The sequence below is a fragment of the Hemicordylus capensis genome, chromosome 3, assembly GCF_027244095.1.
Source record: "Hemicordylus capensis ecotype Gifberg chromosome 3, rHemCap1.1.pri, whole genome shotgun sequence".
In the NCBI taxonomy this organism is placed as follows: Eukaryota; Metazoa; Chordata; class Lepidosauria; order Squamata; family Cordylidae; genus Hemicordylus; species Hemicordylus capensis.
In genome coordinates, this window is record NC_069659.1 from 65,442,763 (window position 1) to 65,462,943 (window position 20,181).

General features: G+C 43.3%; 1 protein-coding gene and 1 long non-coding RNA gene across 11 annotated transcripts in view; one reads left to right on the plus strand and one right to left on the minus strand.

Moving 5' to 3' along the window:
- The window catches only part of POU2F1 (POU class 2 homeobox 1), a 212,784-nt gene that overhangs the window by 87,416 nt on the left and 105,187 nt on the right, over positions 1-20,181 (minus strand). For 5 of the 9 annotated variants that reach the window (XM_053307316.1, XM_053307311.1, XM_053307320.1 and 2 more), the window contains exon 2: positions 13,778-13,846. In XM_053307316.1, the coding sequence (XP_053163291.1) occupies positions 13,778-13,846 (69 nt within the window). Of the gene's footprint in view, positions 1-5,517; positions 5,835-13,777; positions 13,847-17,862; positions 17,936-19,338; positions 19,404-20,181 lie in introns of those variants that run through there. The other 4 variants (XM_053307314.1, XM_053307313.1, XM_053307315.1 and 1 more) reach the window with 3 other exon arrangements.
- The window catches only part of LOC128349955 (uncharacterized), a 54,908-nt gene that overhangs the window by 1,924 nt on the left and 32,803 nt on the right, over positions 1-20,181 (plus strand). For both annotated transcript variants that reach the window (XR_008319084.1, XR_008319085.1), the window contains exons 2-5: positions 11,271-11,333; positions 11,737-11,871; positions 15,486-15,607; positions 16,114-16,323. This is a non-coding gene — a long non-coding RNA (uncharacterized LOC128349955). The remainder of the gene's footprint in view (positions 1-11,270; positions 11,334-11,736; positions 11,872-15,485; positions 15,608-16,113; positions 16,324-20,181) is intronic.

A 20,181-nucleotide genomic window follows, 5' to 3' on the forward strand; every position in this document is an offset into this window, starting at 1 on the left:
GTACTTAAACCCCACCACCACTCTTCCCCCTCCAGTGCTGGTGCTTTTAAAAATCTTCTTAGGGCGGCAGAGTTCCTCTGTGCTGCCCCTGCCCCTGTTGTTGTCCTTCTAAGCCATAAACGGAGAACAGCTAGTGGTGTGCATGCACCCTGCGCGGTGCACGCGCTTGTCTCTGCCACTGGCACGCGCTGTGTGATGTATGCGGCGCACACACCAGCGGCGGAAACGAGCGCGCACACCACGCAGGGCGCATGCGCACCGCTAGCTGTTCTCCATTTATGGCTTAGAAGGACAACGACGGGGGCAGGGGCGGCAGGGAGGAACTCTGCCACCCCAAGAAGATTTTTAAAAGCACCAGCGCCGGAGGGGGAAGAGCGGCGGGGGGGGGGGAGTACTACCCCCCCTTAAAGAGACACTCCCCCGCCCTTCCAAACCTCCGGACCACCAGACTTCCGAACCGGTCCAGAGGGCTTTTCAATTGTGCCCGAACCAAACCATGCACACTACTAGCCATGGGAGGGGAGGTGGAGTGGCTGTGGTCTATAACATCTCCCTTGCCAGGATTCCTGTTAGACCATATTGAATGTGTGTACTTGAGTTTGGGGACCAGGGATAGACTGGGACTTCTGTTGGTGTACTGATCGCCCCGCTGCCCAGCGGAGTCCCTTACTGAGCTCATGGACTTGGTCGCGGAACTCGTGTTGGAGTCTCCCAGATTCTTGGTGCTAGGGGACTTCAATGTTCACTTTGGGACCAATTTGTCTGGGGTAGCTCAGGAGTTCATAGCGGCTATAACAACTATGGGCCTATCCAAAGTGGTCTCTGGACCGACACATATTGCAGGTCACACGCTAGATTTGGTCTTTTACTCTGATGAGGGTGGTGTTCAGTGGGTGGGGACTTCTGTGATCTCCACATTGTCACGGGCGGACCACCATCTGGTTAAGGTTGGACTTACAACCACTTCCCACCTCCGCAGGGGTGAGGGGCCTTTTAGAATGGTCTGCCCGAAGAGGTTATTGGATCCAGTAAGATTCCAAGAAGCCTTGGAGGGATTTAATGTTGGCTTTGCCGGTCATCCTGTTGATGCCCTGATTGAGAATTAGAACAACTTGCTCACAAGGGCAGTAGACATGATTGCTCCCAAGCGTTCCCTCCGACCTGCTTCAAAATTGGCCCCTTGGTATAAGGAAAATCTACGGGGGCAGAAGAGGCAAGGTAGGCGACTGGAGCACAAGTGGAGGAAGACTTGACTCGAATCCGACTGATTGCAACATAGAGCACATCTAAAGATCTATGCTCAGGCAATACGTGCGGAAAAGAGGTGGTTCTTTTCTGTCCGTATTGCCTCTGCGAGTTCACGTCCAGCGGAGTTGTTCAGGGTTCTGAGTGGACTAGTATCTGCCTCGTTGCGATGTGTTTAAAGAGTTTTTCACAGATAAAATCTCTTGGATTTGGGCCGACCTAGATGGAGACTCCACAATTAATTTGATGTCTGAACTGGAGGTGCCCAACAACTCCTCTTATGTGATTCAACTGGATCGGTTTCAGTTTGTAACTCCTGAGGATGTGGACAGGCTGGTGAGGCCAACCACTTGTTCTCTTGACCCTTGTCCAACATGGCTTGTTCTATCTAGTAGGGAGGCTGTTGTAGACAGCCAGGTGGAAATAAGAAACGCTTCTCTGAGGGAGGGCAGGAGGCAATTATTAGACCTCTTCTAAAGAAGTCTGCATTAGATCCCTCAGAGTTGAGCAATTATAGGCCTGTTTCCAACCTCTCATGGCTGGGCAAGGTAATTGAGAGGGTGGTGGCCTCTCAGCTCCAGGCGGTCTTGGAGGAAACTGATTATCTAGACCCATTTCAAACTGGTTTTCGGGCGGGCTATGGGGTGGAGACTGCCTTGGTCGGCCTGATGGATGATCTCCAATTGGCAATTGACAGACGAAGTGTGACTCTGTTGGTCCTTTTGGATCTCCTGATGGCTTTCGATACCCTCAACTATAGTATTCTTCTGGAATGTTCCAAGGGTGTTGGGGGTGGGAGGCACTGTTTTACAGTGGTTCTGCTCCTACCTCTCGGACAGATTCCAGATGGTGTCAATTGGAGATTGTTGTTCTTCAAAATCTGAGCTTAAGTATGGTGTCCCTCAAGGCTCTGTACTTTCTCCAATGCTTTTTAACATCTACATGAAACCACTGGGAGAGATCATCAGGGGATTTGGAGCTGGGTGTTACCAGTACGCTGATGACACCCAGATCTACTTCTCCGTGTCAACTTCTCCAGGAGCTGGCATATCTTCCCTAAATGCCTGCCTGGAAGCAGTAATGGGCTGGATGAGGGAGAATAAACTGAAGCTGAATCCAGATAAGATGGAGGTACTTATTGTGCGGGGTCAGAACTCTAGAGACGATTTTGATCTCCCTGTTCTAGACAGGGCCACACTTCCCCAAAAGGAACAGATCTGCAGTCTGGGAGTACTTCTGGACTCACACTTCTCCCTGGTTTCTCAGGTTAAGGCCGTGGCCAGGGATGCTTTCTATCAGCTCTGGCTGATACGCCAGCTGTGCCCATTTCTCGAGATCAATGACCTCAAAACAGTGGTTCATCTGTTGGTAACATCCAGACTTGACTTCTGTAATGCACTCTACATGGAGCTGCCTTTGTACGTAGATTGGAAATTTCAGTTGGTTCAGAATGCAGCAGCCAGGTTGGTCTCTGGGTCATCTCGGAGAGACAACATTACTCCTTTACTGATGGAGCTACACTGGCTGCCAATTGGTTTCCAGACAAAATACAAAGTGCTAGTTATAACTTACAAAGACCTAAATGGCTTAGGCCCTGGGGATTTAAGAGAGCATCTTCTTCACTGTGAGCCCCACTGCCCATTGAGGTCTTCTGAGGAGTTCCGTCTCCAGTTACTGCCAACTCGTTGGGTGGCTACACAGAGACGGGCCTCCTTGGTTGCTGCCCCGAGATTGTGGAATGTGCTCCCTGCTGAGATACGATCCTTCCCATCTCTGGCAATTTAAAAAAAAACAACACCTGAAAACCCATCTTTTCACCCAAGCTTTTTCAACTTCCTGAATTTTTTAGGTTTTAATCTCTGGTTTATTTTTAAATTGTTAATTTGTTTTAACTTTTGGAAATGTTTTTAACTTGTTTTATGCTATTGTTAACTGCCCAGAGACGAAAGTGTGGCGCGGTGTACAAGTTTGATAAATAAATAAGGAATGGGAAGGGTTGTTCAGGTCTCCTCTGGACACCCCTTTGCCAAGAATGCCCTTGGTTGGAAGGGGCTTTCCTTTTGTTTTTTTCATCTTTGACCAATGGAAGTCGGGGGCCGAAACCCGCTTCAAAAATTGTACTCCCTGTGCAAACCATTGCGGATGTTACAAATAGCTGAAGGACTAATTGATTGATGCTCATGCAGGGAGAAAATGCTAAGTTGATGGGGCAAGTAAACTGACACGTGGGCATATTCCATCCTGCTAAGTCAGCCAGAGAGCAATAGAGTCTAGAGGGGAATGCTATCCCCTTGCCTACTGCCAACTGTAATGCTCATTGTGACCAGGTGCAGGAAATGGTCCCTCCCTACCCCCCACTGGGATGCCTAACTGTCCATCTAGATAGCAGAAACTGCCCCTGGAATGATGGAAAGGACTGGGGATGGAGCTGTCCATGAACCTGCCTAATCTTTGGCCCAAGATTCTCTGCCCAACTTCAAGTGTCAGTGACAAGCTGGACAGATTCTTCGGCAGAAGTTGGGAACCTGTTTTAAGAGATAAAACTGTGTACTTCATACTTTCATTGTGGGTGTAATTTTCAAACTTTGCCTAAGAGACACAAATGCCTTGTCCCAGCTCTGATCTAATGCATTAGCTAACCAAACCCCTCAGTAGGGATGTGCACAGAACCGGGCAAGGTGGTTCAAATGGGGGGGGGGTAGGACTTTAAAGTGGGCATGCACTTATCCCTACCCCCACTTTCCCCCCTTTCCATCCCTGTCTCTCCCTGTTCAGATGTTGCACGAGCACACACACACACACACACACACACACACACACACACACACACCCTTTCGTTTCCTCAAGTGGGCAAGCAGCATCTCACAGCTCTGGTCCCATCAACAATAGCCCTGACTGCTGACACATGAGCAACCAAGTCTCCCTGCTGGCATCTGTGAGTGATGTGTGGCGTTTCTGTCTCTGCTTGCTGGCCATGGGATGCTGTGTTGTAGCTTGAAGAGGTGGGAGTGTGGGTGTTGGGGCAGGTGGGAGGGGACTACAAGTATGGCAGATGTGTGTTGCCAGGAAGAGTGGAGCCGAAGATGTTTTGGCTGCATGGCCAAGGAATGAGGGTGGGAGACTAGAGGATCGGCAGGCATGGTCCGCTCTGGGTGAGTGGCTTCTGTGGTGAACATGCAGTTGAGGGTGTGTGGCACGCAGGTAACCAGGGAAGGTGAAAGTGGTAGGTTCACACGGTCTGAATATTCACACGGTCTGAAAGAGACAGGTTCACAGGATCATGGTTATGGTGCTCAGGCAGGAGCTTAACCAAGATCTGATTCTAGAATAAATATTCAAGGTAACAAAATTTGGTTTGGGTGTGCGTATGGGCATGGCAGCTCCAAAAGATGAGGAAATTTGATTATCTTTGATGTTCATGGCATGAAGGCATGAGACCTGATGTCCAGTCTGAGATATTGTAATGGCCTACAACATCATAACCATGGAATCACAATTTGGCTACGTCTTTCATGCTCCAATCTGTGTAGGCTGGTGGCAATTGTGAAAGCTGGGGGATTAGTGTTACAACAGTGCTTAAGAAGAATTTGGTAATGTGTGCTTCTGAGCATATGGTGAGTGCTGTTACCTTGGCAGCCGACAACTACAATCAGCACAATTGCTCCCAGAGTCCACACTCCAAAGGCCAATAGAAAAAGGAATTCAGAGGCAATGAAGAAGTCATTTTATTAAAAAATAATATGTATAAATCAATTTGAATTATCCACATGTATTAATAACCTCAACCTCGCCCCACCCCCCCAGACATATATACATTGATCCTTAATTCCCTCACAAGCTGGTTGTTCGTGAGGATGAAAGCAAACCAGTTCCAAAGAAGGAATCTCACAAAAGTCTGTATTCCACAAGATAGATATTGAACCAGATCCTAGGCTTGTTTGCAGTTTCAGGCCTCTGTCTTCGCGTGCTGGCGCTACAGCTGATTGATAGAAGAAAGCTGCCATTCTCTTTTCCTTCCAGTCTCCTAGTCTCTGTCCCTTCTCAGATTTTTTGTGTCTCAAGTACTTGATAGAAATCCAGCTTTCCTCGGGATCTTCTGTTTTCTCTCTCAAAGTCTCTCCTCAAAATTTCTCTCAAAGTCTCTCCTACAGCAACCCTCAAGGGCCAAAAAATTTCAACTCACTCCCCATCTAACAGAGGACTACACAGACATAGAGGGCTACAGAAGCATGGTAACTTTAATAAGTGAAACATCACATGCTTTCTCCGTACCCAGAGCTCTATGTAACAGCTGAATAACAGCATGGGGTGGTGGGGGAGGGGTAAGTTCACCTTCCCTCATCCTTAGTCTTACCCCACCCCCACTGCCGAACATTCGAACTGGCCAGTATTCGAACTTGTTTGGAGGTCCGTAAAAGGGCCCCCGGATAAGTTCGTGCACATCCCTGCACCTTAGCTTGTCTCATCTGTAGATTTGATAAGCATCCCTTCTGTTCTTTCCTCTAAACATTTATAAAAGTGTTCCACAGCACAGGACCCTGAACAGAGTCATGTGGCACTTCCCTCTATTCCTCCCTAAAGACAAGAAGGTGCCGTTAATGAGCACATGTTGAGTACTGTTGTTCAACCAGCTATGAATCTATCTGATAGTAGTACGTATCATCTACCCCACATTGTACCAACTTGTCAACATGGATATAATGGGAGACTTATATGAATGTTTTGCTGAAATCTGGATACAGTATGTTTGATGGCATTCTCAAGAAATGCTAAACTATTAACTCTTAGAAAAGGATTGGCATGACCTGTTCTCCACAAGTCTGTCCTTGCTCTTATTAAACACCAGATTCTTTTCCAAGTACTAAGAACAGGAGTAGAAAGGAGAGTGATACCTTTGATGGATTCAAGACACAGGAGGTGAACAAGACCAGGAACTGGATTAGCATTTTCTCAAAAGAGTGATAGTAATGACAACAAGCCCATTGGTTGCAGGGCTGGCATTTTAAATCCTGGTAGAGGTCCTTATAGGAAGCCCTGGCAGGTAAAGAGAGTGGCATTAGTATCTAGAGGGAGGATGGTTCCCAGTTGGCTTTCAATCAATATCTTGAACACTGGGAAGGAAGTGCTTCTGTTGAACTGATAAATCTCCAGGCAGTTCAGAGAGAAGCTGTGTAGCTCTGATCCAGATGGAAGGTGGTCATCATCTAATTTGCCCTGGGTGAGATAGTCTTAGAATGTGTCTGGGCTTACCTGGAGATGGGGCGTGTCCACTCACTGTGGGGCAGCCATTCTGGTGGTGGTGGGGAACAGAAGAAGTAACGTTGGCAGGTCAGTGGGCCGTTACAGGGGAAGGGAACTTGGAAATCTAATACCTGTTTCCCCTTCTGGCTGTCCTGCCAGCTCTTTGACCTCGGGGAGCAGTGCCGACCACCCTTGGAACCTCACCTTGCTCCTCTGTAATGCCCAGGTCAGTCCAGAACAAATCAGAAACCATCCATGCTTTGATTCTGGATGAAGGTGCTGACCTGGTATGTATTACAGAGACCTAGCTGGGGGAGGCTGGGACTTCAGTGTGGCTGTGGTCTATAAGAATAACCTTTCTCTTACCAGGATCCCTGTTAGAGTGCCGTACCATATCGAATGTATGTACTTAAGTCTGGGGACCAGGGATAGACTGGGACTTCTGTTGGTGTACTGACCACCCGGCTGCTCAACAGAGTCCCTAACTGAGCTTACTGACTTGGTCTCGGACTTGGTGTTGGAGTCCCCCAGGCCTGTGGTGCTGGGGGACTTCAATGTTCACTTTGGGACCAATTTGTGCAGGGTGGCTCAGGAGTTCATAGCGGCCATGATGACTATGGGCCTATCCCAAGTGGTCTCGGGGCAAACACACATTGCTGGTCACACGCTTGAATTGGTCTTTCACTCTGATGAGGGTGGTGTTCCATGGGTGGGGACTCCTGTGATTTCTCCATTGTCATGGACAGACCACTGTCTGGTTAATGTTGGACCCACAATCACTTCCCACCTTCGCAGGGGCAAGGGACCTATTAGGATGGTCCGCCCGAGAAGGTTATTGGATCCCATAGGATTTCAAGAAGCCTTGGAGGAATTTAGTGTTGGCTCTGTCGGTGATCCTGTTGATACCCTGGTGGAGAATTGGAACAGCAAACTCACTGAGGCAGTAGACATGATTGCTCCTAAGTGTCCTCTCCGACCCGCTTCAAAACTGTCCCCTTGGTATATGGAAGAACTACGGGGGCTGAAGCAGTGAGGTAGACGACTGGAGCGCAAGTGGAGAAAGACTCGGCTTGAATCCAACAGATTGCAACATAGAGCTCATTTGAAGACCTATGTTCGGGCAATACGTGTGGCAAAGAAGCGATTCTTTTCTGCCCGTAAGTTTACGTCCGGTGGAGTTCAGGGTTGTGAGAGGACTAGTATGTGCCCCTCCTCCCTTGAAACAGGGCGGTATAAAAATATGTTAATAAATAAAATAAAATAAATAAATAAAATAAGCCAACATAGTGGACATCAAAGGGAGGTTCTGAGAGATTAGGTAGTATTGGTAGTAGTCACTACAGGATAAAATGGGCTGAGGCAGAGGTGCACCTAGGTAATGTTGGAGCCTGGACCTAATGGCCTTTGAAGGGCCCCTATTCCCTGCAAATTAAGCATCATCATGCTTGGCCGGGTGACCATACCACCCGGGACAGACTAAAGAGGGTTTGGGGGTCCCCCAGGGGCTGATAAACTGTAGCTGGGGCTGATGGGAGTTGTAGTTCAGCAACATCTGGAGGCTCCTAGTTTCGGAACCACTGTTCTAGAACGTTAGGGATACAGGAAGCTTCCTTATACGAAGTTGGACCATTGGTCCATCCAGCTCAGTACTGTCTACACTGACTTCCAGGAGCTCTTTAAGGTTTCAGGCAGGAAGTCTTTCGCTACCTGGAGACGTCAGGGATTGAAACTGGGATCTGCATTGCATGCAGAAGGTGCTCTACCACTGAGTTACAGCCCCATCCCTGAGCAATGCTCTGCCCAAGTGTAGATCCCATAAGTGTGAATGAACACATATCATGAAGAAGAGTAGGAGTTGATAGAGGAATCCTAAGCAATGGAGGAAGAATGGAAGATAAATCTAGAGAGTTAATTAGGAAACTTGTGTAAGACTACATAACAGTAACAGTAATACATTCAGGGCTTATGGGAGAAGTAAAGAAGCATCTAAGGTCAGATGGCTGTATATGGTGTCCACTCTTACAATGCAAGATAAAATACATGAACACCAAAATAAAAAAGGTTTAGAAGGTGGTGTTAGAAACACAGGTATGAGGAGCAGGTAGAGAAAGATATGACAGGACTAAGAATTATAAGCAACAAGAACCACAGAGTTACCATGGAAAATAGCAGCCCCAGGCTAAGTCATCTTTCCTATTCTACATAACATATAGTCCAACTGGGCACTGGAGCCGAGGTTGATGGTGGTTGGGGACTTCAATATTCACTTTGGGACCACTTTGTCAGGAGCAGCTCTGGAGTTCATATGTCATGCATAGGCCTGTCCCAAGTGGTCTTGGGACTGATGCATTTTGCTGGTCACCCACTTGATTTAGTCTTCTGCTCTGGCCAGGATGGTGTTCCATGGGTAGAAACACCTGTGAGTTCCCATTGTCATGGATGGACCGCCACCTGGTTATGGTTGGACTGACAACCACAACCTACCTCTGCAGGGGTGAAGGACAATTACAATGGTCTGCCTGAGAAAGTTACTGGATCTAATAGGATTCCAAGTAGCCTTGGGGGGTTTTAAGGTTGGTTCTGCCAGCAATCCTGTTGACATCCTGGTTCAGACTTGGAATAATGAACAAACTAGGACGGTAGACATGATTGCTCCTAAGCGCCCCTCTCAACCCTCTTCTAAATTAGCCCCTTGGTATACAGAAGAACTATGGAGACTGAAGCAGCAGAGCAGGTGGTTAGAGCGCAGGTGGAGAAAGACTCAACTCGAATTAGACAGATTGCAGCACAGAGCACACATGAAGATCTATGCTCAGGCAATGTGTGCAGCAAATAAAAAGTTCCTTTCTGTGCACATTACATCCGTAAGCTCACGTCCAGCACAGCTGTCCAGGGATGTGAGCAGACTAGTATGTGCCCCTCCTCCCTTGAATAAGAATTTAAGAGCCATCGGCAACACTCTGTGACACTTTTAATGATTTTTTGTGTGGATAAAATATCTCATATTCAAGCCCAACTGGATTCCATGGTTATTGCAGAGTCTATTATGGAGGTGTCCAGCAACTCTTCTTGTACGGTTAGATTGGATCAGTTTCAGTTTGTGACTCCCGAGGACATGGAAATGTTGCTTGGAAAAGTTTGCTTTACTACCTGTTCACTTGACCCCTACCCTACATGGCTCTTAGAATCTAGCAGGGAAGTTTTGGAGAGGGTCTTGTTAGTATTATCAATACCTCTCTGAGGGAAGGCAGGATGCCTTCTTGTCTCAAGGAGGCAATTGTTAGACCACTTTTGAAGAAATCTGAATTGTATTACTCAGAACTAGGCAGTTATAGGTCTGCTGGACAATTATAGGCCTGTTTACAATCTTCCATGTTTGGACAAAGTGTTTGAGAGAGTGGTGGCTTCTCAACTCCAGGCAGTTTTGGAAGAAGCAAATTATCTGGACCCATTTCAAACTGGCTTTCAGGTGGGCTATAGGGTGGAGACTGCTTTGGTTGGCCGGATGGATGATCTGCAATTAGGAATCGACAGAGAGAATGTGACCCTCTTGGATTCCTCTGCAGCTTTCGATACCATCAACCATGCTATCTTTCTGAGGGGGTTGGGAGTGGGAGGCACTGCTTTGCAGTGGTTCTGCTCCTACTTCTCAGGTAGATTCCAGATGGTATTGCTTAGAAAGTGGTGTTCTTCAAAGTGACTGTATAGAATCTGAAAGGGCTCCATTCTATCGCTAATGCTTTTTAACATCTATGTGAAACCACTGAGAGAACTCAGGAGATTTGGAGCTGGGTGCTATCAATATGCTCATGACACCCAGATCTATTTCTCCATATCAATTTCGTCAGGAGATGCTTAACTTCTCTAAATGCTTGCTTGGAATTGGTAATGGGCTGGATGAGGGAAAACAAACTGAAGATGAAGCCAGACAAGACAGAGGTACTCGTCGTAGGAGGCCGGAACTTAGAAAGTAGTTTAGATCTGCCTGGGGTTACACTCCCCCTGAAATATCAGGTATGTAGCATGGGAGCACTTCTGGACCCAAAGCTCTCCCTGAGATCTCAAGTTGAGGCAGTGGCCAGGAGAGTTTTTTTATCAGCTTCAACTGATATGTCAGCTGCGTCCTTTTCTCGAGACAAATGACCTTAAAACAGTGGTGCATATGCTGGGAACATCCAGACTTCACTACTGCAATGCACTCTAAGTTGGACTCCCTTTGTACATAGTTCAAAAACTGCAGCTGGTGCAGATTGTGGCAGCTAGGTTGGTTCCGGGGCCACCCACAGAAACCACATTACTCCTATTTTCAAAGAACTACAGGGGCTGTCAATTAGTTTCTGGGCAAAATACAAAGTACTGGTTATTACCTATAAAGTCCTCAATGGCTTGGGCCCAGGGTATTTAAGAGACTGCCTTCTTCTTCATGAACTCCACCACCTATTAAGATAATCAGGGGAGATCCGGTTGCAGTTGCCACTGGCTCGCTTGTTGATGACTCAAAACTGGGCCTTCTCTAGGTTTGCCCAAAGGGACTGGAATACGCACTCAAATGAAATCAGAATTTCCCCAACTCGGATAGTTTTTAAAAGACTTTTGAAAAGTCACCTGTTTTATCAGGCTTACAGTTTATGATGTTTTTAAGTTTTATTTATGGTAATTTAAATCTGTTTATATGTTTTTTAGGTTTTGGTTGTTTGGATTGTAAACCACCCTGAGATTTTATATAGGGTGGTATATAAATGCAACTAACAAAAAAACTTCTTTGTCTTGATATTAATACACAGATTCTTGCTCCACATCATAAGCTTGCAGGAGCAGGGAAATGCACATTGTAATGATGAAGACAGGTAAAATGGATTACACCTTGCTAGTGAGGGTGGGGCAGCAATGGGAAATGGTTGTCATCTACACTCACTCCTACCCTTTATAACATGTAATCCTATCCCCAAACAATTCATTATAGCATGTGAACTAGAATGGCTCTAAATTACATAATGAATATTTGCTCAGTACACACTTAAAGGATTGACCATGTCTTCATAACACTTTAACTAAATTCTTTGTCCTCATGGCCATGCTGTTTTTTGTTTGTTTGTTTGTTTGGGGGGGGGGTGGCGGGGGGTTGCGTGTGCACTTGTGAGCCAGGAAAAGTAAAAAGATCCTTTGACATTGTTGAGGAAAAGATGTTCTTAACCAATTCTAGGAAGTTTCAGATGCAACTGAAAAGTATGGTCTGTCGTTCTTTGCTAGATCTCAAACAACGTTTCCCCAAATACTACATAATCTGCATAAACAACTGCAGTGGGAAAGATATGTTCAACTGATAATCTCAAAATTAACAAAATTGCATTTCGACACGACAGAAACAGAAAAAAAATACTGAAAGTAAGTCTGGTTGTCTTAGTCACAAGGTTCAAAAACAGCAGAGTATTAGAAAAATGCTTTGAAGGCAATCTGTAATTCCTGACACCTAGATCATTCTAGGAAGGTGTTCAAATTATTTCCTTTTATCCAGCATTGGGTAAAACAGTGAGGAAATTTAAGGGAGTAAATTCCCTAACAACAAAATTTCATGTCACTACTCAACCAAACTTGCACAATTAGTTCTTTAATAACAGACTCTCACACATTCATTCACTCACTCACTCATTCATTCCTAAGTGGCTGGCACCCAGATTAGTAATCCATCAGTGGAAGCACTAGATGCCACATTTCGGATGCCATCTCAACTAGCACTCTGTCAGCTTCTAGATGCCATCCAGAATGTTTAAGCTGCAATCCTAAAACACGCTTACCAGAAAGTACATATATCTAAACATGGTGGAACCTACTTCTGAGTAAACATGTTACAATGAGGCTGTAAGCCTGCTTTTCTGGAGCTTGGACCAAAAGCTTCCTTGTCTTGAATATTCACAGTGTGAACATTTAAGAAAGAAGGCTTATGATAAGGAACGGACTAGTACAGCTGTTGACTGCAGACAAAAATACTGAGTAGTTCTTAAAAGGAAAGTGAATTGGGCAGCATTTTCTCAAGCAACAACTGTAAATCTTGCTTCCCAATGTATCATGAAGAGATTTACCCAAAACACATATTCTTTTTCACCAAGCCTATAATGGTACCTCCCCACAACCCTGAAAATAAAAAGCACCTTGGAAAGGAATTGCTGCCAAATAAAAAAGTGGCTGTCATCCAGAGACAAAGCGAACGCTGTATGCTCAACTGAAATAGGGGACACAGTTATGATGTGGAAAAGAATTGGAAAAATAGAGACGACATACAAGAACAGATGGCTATGCAAAATCAGTGAAGGTAACAGATGTATATGCAAAATCAGAGTGCCATCCAAATGCACAGAAGTTACAGAGACTAGCCCCTTCCCTTTAACAACCCATGGCACAAGCACAAAACCACCTTCTCAGCTTTAGTAGAAGCTAATCATTTTACATTTCTAAGGGAACTGCTGCCTTCAAAATAGCAGAAACTTGCGGTGCACTGATATCACTGGTGGAAACAAAGTGTACACGTGGTAGGTTAAGCTCCTAAGTAGCCATATAACTGCATCTCATAACTTCAAGGCATTCTGGGTCAAGATGCGAGATGCAAATTGAAAAATAAAAAAGTTTAAATTACCTTCACAAAACAAGAGGAAGGTATCTTGCCTAAAGAAACTGGCTGTTTCTGACTTCTATAGTATTGAAGAAACGGGCAAAAAACATCTAGAGTTCTGAAAAACTATGCTACTAATGGCTGGTAGTAGAGAAAGGAACAAAGAAATTAAGATATACTGAGGCTCTAGTTCTTAACCAGCTACAGCATATCACTGTCTCACTATATCCTACTCCTGTTCCACTGGAAAAGCTTTTGGTAGTGCTTTCATCCAGGCCAGCAGCACAAAACCAAGTGGCCAAGCAGTGTTACTTTCTAGACAGAACAATCTCTGTAATTAAAGAAGCAGTAAGAGCTCTGGATTGGATTGCAAGATTCTGAGATTGGATTGCAAGCATCTGAGAAAGGATCACTCTCTGCATGGAGACTTCAGGATGTAACATCTGCTGCTACTACAACATACTTACATAATACCAATATGTAGACACAGTATTGAACACAAATCTCATGATTAAGTAATGAGAAGGTAAATGGTTGTCTTGTTAATATGCCAACCCTCAAAAAGAGCTGTCTTTAAATATGTAAAGAAAAACAAACAAAAGCCAACTCAGATAAAAAAAATATCTCTTTCATATCCATGAAACTTCATTAGGAAGCTCGATCAGAGCACCATCTTATTCTTACCTGTGTCCCCATCCCCACTCTCCATTTTTACAGGTTTACTGGTTTCTGACGGAGTGTTCATTCTTGAGTCTGAATTAGAAAGAGAAATAAAGGTGATAATTAGGGCAGAAAAATTTCATGCAAAACATGAAATTTCATACTTGATCAATGTATCGTAATTGCTGAGGACACACCAAGGAAATATCAAAAGCAATCTCAGAAACTAGGCCACAGAAATCTCTATATAGCATTATAAAACACTGCTATATTCAAAGTACTGCAGGAAAAAAGGCATCTTTTGAAGATGCTACATAAATATTGATTGTGTAGGCAATTAACAAAATAGGAACAGTTCCAAAAGGAATTTTATTGGTTTATATTTCCTGTTGAAATAGATTTTTGCATTTAATCCACCACCACACCCCGCCACTGCCTGTCTTTGGATTCTTATTCAATTCCTCAAAATTCTGTTTAAGGTTTCCCTTCTGCCTCTCCCAATATAACCCAACCTTTTGAAAGCACCTTTGATGTGACCAGTACCTCTTCTGAACAGTGAAACACCATATTGCATGACTTCTCCATAATGTCAACATGGGATTACATTACTGTGCTAAACTACATATGAGGGTCCATTATAGTGTTTAGGTAATAGCTTACTATATCACACAACATTGTTTCTGGGTGTTATTCAAAGTGGGGTGTCCATGCATAAAGCCTTAATGATCTGGACGCTACATAACTGAAAGACCACCTGCCCGAGAATGGCTCTGCCCACCTTATATGATCATTGGGGGCAGGGCTGTAGTGTTCCCTCTAAGGCATGTACATATGCGCATGCTCACAAGTTTTTTGATGTCCGCTCAGTTAATCTTAGATCCCACTCAGGTTGAATCAGGAAGGCCCTATTCTGAATGCACGTGCGCACACACTGCCTTGATACTACCACCCAGAAGAAAATGCAATCCACAAACAGATGGAAAAAATTAGAGGGAACACTGGGGGTGGGTGGGGGAGCTCCACATGCTAACTCATCAAGAAGTGAGGTGGTTGAGTATATGGGACAGGACCTTCTTTGTTGTTGCCTCTACATTACAGAATGCCTTTCCAGTAGAAACTTGTACTGTCCTCCTTCCTTGAGGACAGTTGTAAACTCCTCCTTCCTAGCTTCTGTAGACAGCTAAAGATAATATTGCTAATTCAGTGGTTGAACTTGCTACCCTTTACCATTACTCCTGCTCCACTAATAGATGCTATTTTGACCATTTGCCTGTCATGATATATATTTTATTTTGATTGTTTTTAATGTTTCATTATATTTGTAATCTGCCTTGAGATGAAAGATGGTATAGTAAATGGAAATAAACATAGCATAGTAATATCATCATGTAATTGCTATAAAGGACATCACCAGGTATTGACAGCACACAAGTAGTAGTACTGTTCTGGCAAAACTGAGATGCCACATACTTGTGAAGAGTTCTGAAATTTTGCAAGAGGATTAGAAAATGTACACACACACACACACACACACACTTATGGAGAGAGAGAGAGAGAGAGAGAGAGAGAGAGAGAGAGAGAGAGAGAGAGAGAGAGAGAGAGACACTGATGTGGTAGGGGCAAAAATTATATAAAATAACTGAAAATAATTTTGACATAGCCCTGACACTATTACAGCCCAGTTTACTGCTGAACTCTAATTCAATCTATGTTTTGTTTTATCACATTGGAGTCCGTTCTGGTGTCTGTCAGTGTAATGGTGCTGAAGAATGCTGGGATGGTGCTGAAGAATGCTATTGATGCTGCCAACAGATTTATTCTTAATAAAGAATATTCTTGGTCTTCTCAACTAGGGTAAGTTTTGTGTTTTTCATTATTGCAAGCTATGCACCCTCTTGATGAATATGAAAAATAACGCACAGAAAAACCATCATGAGGCTTCCTCCTTTGCAGCATTGCACTGAATTTTCACACATGATTTCTGCTGTTTAAGCTGCCATTTGGAGCATTGGGGGTGGGCCACAAAAATGTCTGCAAAGACAAACAGCAACAAAAACCACCCTCTACATTTCACACATTTCCCCACATCTCTTCACAGCCAGCAATCCACTGATCTGCTGCTGCTGAAGAAACAGTAGCAAACAACGCTCCAGCACTGGGATGTGCATCCTTAAAAGTAATGCGGCACAGAGTAACAAACCTTTGCACTGGGATGCCCACATTTGTTGTTCTAAGTGTTTTAGGTTTTTTTTAATCACCATGGACATTCACTCAGGTCACCAGCAAGTTAACTATTGGCATCAAGTGGGTGGCAAATCCCACAACATGCACACTCTCAGCTTATTTGAATATCCCCCCAGGTTCGTTAAACGAGTTGAAGGAGGCTGGAAAAAAGGAACAACATGCTATGGGATGGTGGAATGGCGGTGGAATCAAGTATGGAAGAAGTTGCCATGCTAAGAGAGCATATCCTCGCCAGGGTGTGGGGGGCATTTGAGGATGACACTAGAAGTACAGACTATACTGATCAGCAAGGAAGGAAGATTCAAATACTGTACACATAAGTGATGGTAAGTAAAGATAAATACATATATAGTGGCATATAGGCACAACGTTCTGTGGAGATGTCAACCATACACAGATAACATTTATGTAGCAGACACAGGATCAAGTAAAAAGAAAAGGGAAATTGGTGTAGAAGAAAAAGTGAATAGGAGAGGAGGGTAAGTTTGAAAATTGAATTACTTTCTAAATTGTAAATTTAGAAACCCCAAATATGTTACTATCATTTCTATACATCTCAGTCATGATCAGAGAAGCAACATATTAAAAATTCCATCATTAAAAAACAAAAACCACCTTCAAGATGTCTAGATCATGAGGAAACTATGGATTTTTCTCCACTCCTGAACATAATTTGCAATAAGCAGCCTTGGAAACATTTGCTTCCCGAGAACAAAAAGAAACCAAACCTCTCATCTAAGCACTTTCAACTTTGATAGAAGTCAGATGTTTACCTGTTAAAACTAGGTTACTATTCTTTACACACATTTACAAAAGCAAACCAACAGTGATGAATGCACAGATGTATTCTTTATAACTGAGCTAGGACTAGAGTTATCAAGGTATAAGGGGTGCACGGTGTCCTAAAGGTCACGATAACACTAGGTGTGTCAATATTTTGAATAGAAGCTATAGGAAAGGAATACACATGTCAGTTGCTAATTCTGAAAGTCATTTGTACCAGTTCTAGTTTTGAAATAATGGGCATGAAGGTATTGCACCACCAAACTGCCCCTATACTGCAATATACATGCATAAAATAGGTAGTCAGATCACTGGGTATCCCCTAGTATACAACAATTCTCCAAGATGATGGCACAGAATTGCTCACTTTGGAGCTAATTAATTCTTCTGCTTTAACAAGATCAACAGCTTGATTATTACAACCTTGAAGAGCAATAAGATTATCAATATGAAGTATTTTTTCTCCCAATAGAAGTATATACCTATCAACTCAAACTGAAAATACCAGCATTATGAGTACTAAGGCTCAAAAAGCCAGTGCTAGGGCATATAATATATGCTCTTTTTTCAGAAGCTCATGCAACATCTTTTCAGAAAACTATTTTATTCTATGTCTGTTAATTCTTAGTTAATTTATACATGATGGCAGCATACTATGCCTACTCTAAAGGGCAAAATGAGGTTTCAGGCTTATGTTGACTATAAGGAGAATTAGACTGCCCAATGAAAGGTTTTACTGTAAAGTTAATGTATGGAAATGAGATAAATGTGATACATCCTCCATTGTATCTTGAACACTGACATAAGCAGGAATAGATCTGGTGGGCTAAAATATGCCAATGGTGCTTCGAACTGAGAGAAGAACCTTCCTTTGAACACTTCAGATATGACTGCTAAAGGACATATAATTCGCTATGTTATATATGATTGTCAGAGCACAATTCAATGCCACATGGTATGATGGTGGTCACAAGCTTATTGATGACTTTAAAAGGGAATTAGACCAATTTATAGTGGACCAGTCTATCAATAGCTATTAGCCTTGATGGCTAAATAAACACTCATCTATGGAGGCAGTATACCTCTGAATATTAAAAGTTGGGGCACAAAGAGGATAAGGCTACTACCCTCAGGCTCTGTTTGTGAACACCGACACATCTGGCTGGCAACAGTTGAGAAAAGAATGCTGAAGCAACTGGATCTGATCTGATGCTGCAAAATAACTCTAAGGTTTGGGACCCCACTTAAAGGTAAACACACTGCATATATCTTAAACACAATACTGACATAAACAAAATGTAAGCTTCAAATTATGGCAATATAATTTAGCTAACAATGTTGAAATAATTGAAATAAAGTATACGTTCCTGCCCTCTTTCACAAGCAGCGTAATGCTTAAATGCTAAAATACTACCATAACCTCAAGTAAACACATCAAACTGAAGCTAGGACTGAAAGCACCAGGTGCAGTACTGAAGTCATATTCTGATGAGTTTCTAGATTCATTCTTACTAGTACCACATCTCCAATGTCTCAAGGCAGTTCCAAGGCCAGCCACCAGGGATTCCACAACATTTCAAAACACACAGGAATTAGAAGAATGGAATTACTAGAATTTTCAGTTCCAGGCACATAAAATGTGCTGAAAATTTTCTATGCCCTGTTCCTTAAACTTTCAGATTAAGATCTCATTAATTAATGCATAAAGAATTCATTAAAGGCAAGGCAAATTCCTCTATACTACACTGGAATAAAAATGGACGTTACAAAGTTCAGTCCGGATATATAGAAGATTGGTGTGCATCCTGAAACAAACATTTTGGAAATAACCCAGTTTGCATCATCATCATCATCTGTATGTAACTTTATTGTCTAAATCATTTTATTATGAATTTTTAAAATTTGTAGAGTTAAAAGCCCTGAAGATAAGATTTACATTTATAAAATCTAAATAGCCTCCTCTCTCTCTCTCTCTCACACACACACACACACACACACGAAAAAACAGACACAACATGCTGCTAATTGAGGCTTAGTGGTTGAAACACTAGTAGCCATAAACACTACTTGCACTGGTATTATCAGAAGCAATGACTGCGTTGGCTACCTTGTATGACATTAAACGCTGAACAGTGTTGTTTTATATCAGCTACACACCCACACAAATATATCAAATATACCACTCAGGATGTATTTATCATGCCATTAAGGCATGATCGATGGGACTTCTGTTTTCCTCAAAAACTGTAGGTTTATATAGGAACACAAATGAAAGCAAGGCTTAGCAAGCCTATCTGTCTGTCAGACTGAAATCCTATAAGCCTCTGCATTAAATACCATGGCTGCTGAAGAGCAACTTCATTCCTTCCAAAACAGAAAAACAAGGTTTTCATAATCATAGAAAAGTGCAGAATTGCCACTGAATCATTGGTAGCCTTCAGCCTTTCAGGTGCCTCCCTCAGTTCTGCATATGAGATTAAGCCTCAATGCATAGTCAATCTTCACCACCACTATTTCCATATTAAACACTTGAAAGAGTCAGTTGAACAGGTACCCACCTGGAACGTAGTCACTGCAGTCCAGCATTGCTGTGCAATCCTCTGCAGATTCAGATAGTCCAAGGAAAGGGGGTGGGGGGTGAGGAACACTTTCTAAAATAAAAATCTTCACTACTGCTCTTAATAGAACAAGAATGGGAGGGGGTGGGGATAGGAGAGAAATACAACTTCAGTTACACCATAGCAATCTTCAACTGAACAGAGAAACTTCAGTTGCTCTGTGGAGTTTTAGTCTCTCCTACTAGCAGTGTCTGACATTGTCAAGGCGACTGAAGCATGAAAAGTTCCCCTTTTTTTTTAATAAAATAGAAACAAAGATTGCAGCTGGCAGTTTCCATAATGAAGCTTAATCAGTATGCGCCTGATTAGGGCCTTATGCAAATCTCCCCTCGTTAGCACAGCAGCCAGCACTTTGAAGTCCATGAACAATTCATTTGCAGAGTACACTGAAAGCGCTCCCTGCATAATTTAAATCATGATATAAATATTTATCAGCTCATTTGCATATTAATTGGCAGTGCATGAAGGGAAAAATTATCTCCCAAGTGCCAGCATAATAATTAGGGAACAAAATGAAATTTCTTCCAATAGCTTTGCTTCTCAGACCTAACTTGAGCACAGTACCATGGGGAAGTAGGGAGGGGAAAGAGGCAAGACAAAATTCTGTTAAAATGCCACTGAAATGACACGTACAAATTAGAAACAACTCTACAGACTTAAGCACCTTTAATCTTATTCCTGCTGGCAACAATGACTTTGGTAATAAAGGAGATTTGGAAAAGCTTTCTACACAATCCAAATAATCCCAAGAAAACAATTAGCAAGGTGGGAGCTGAACACAGA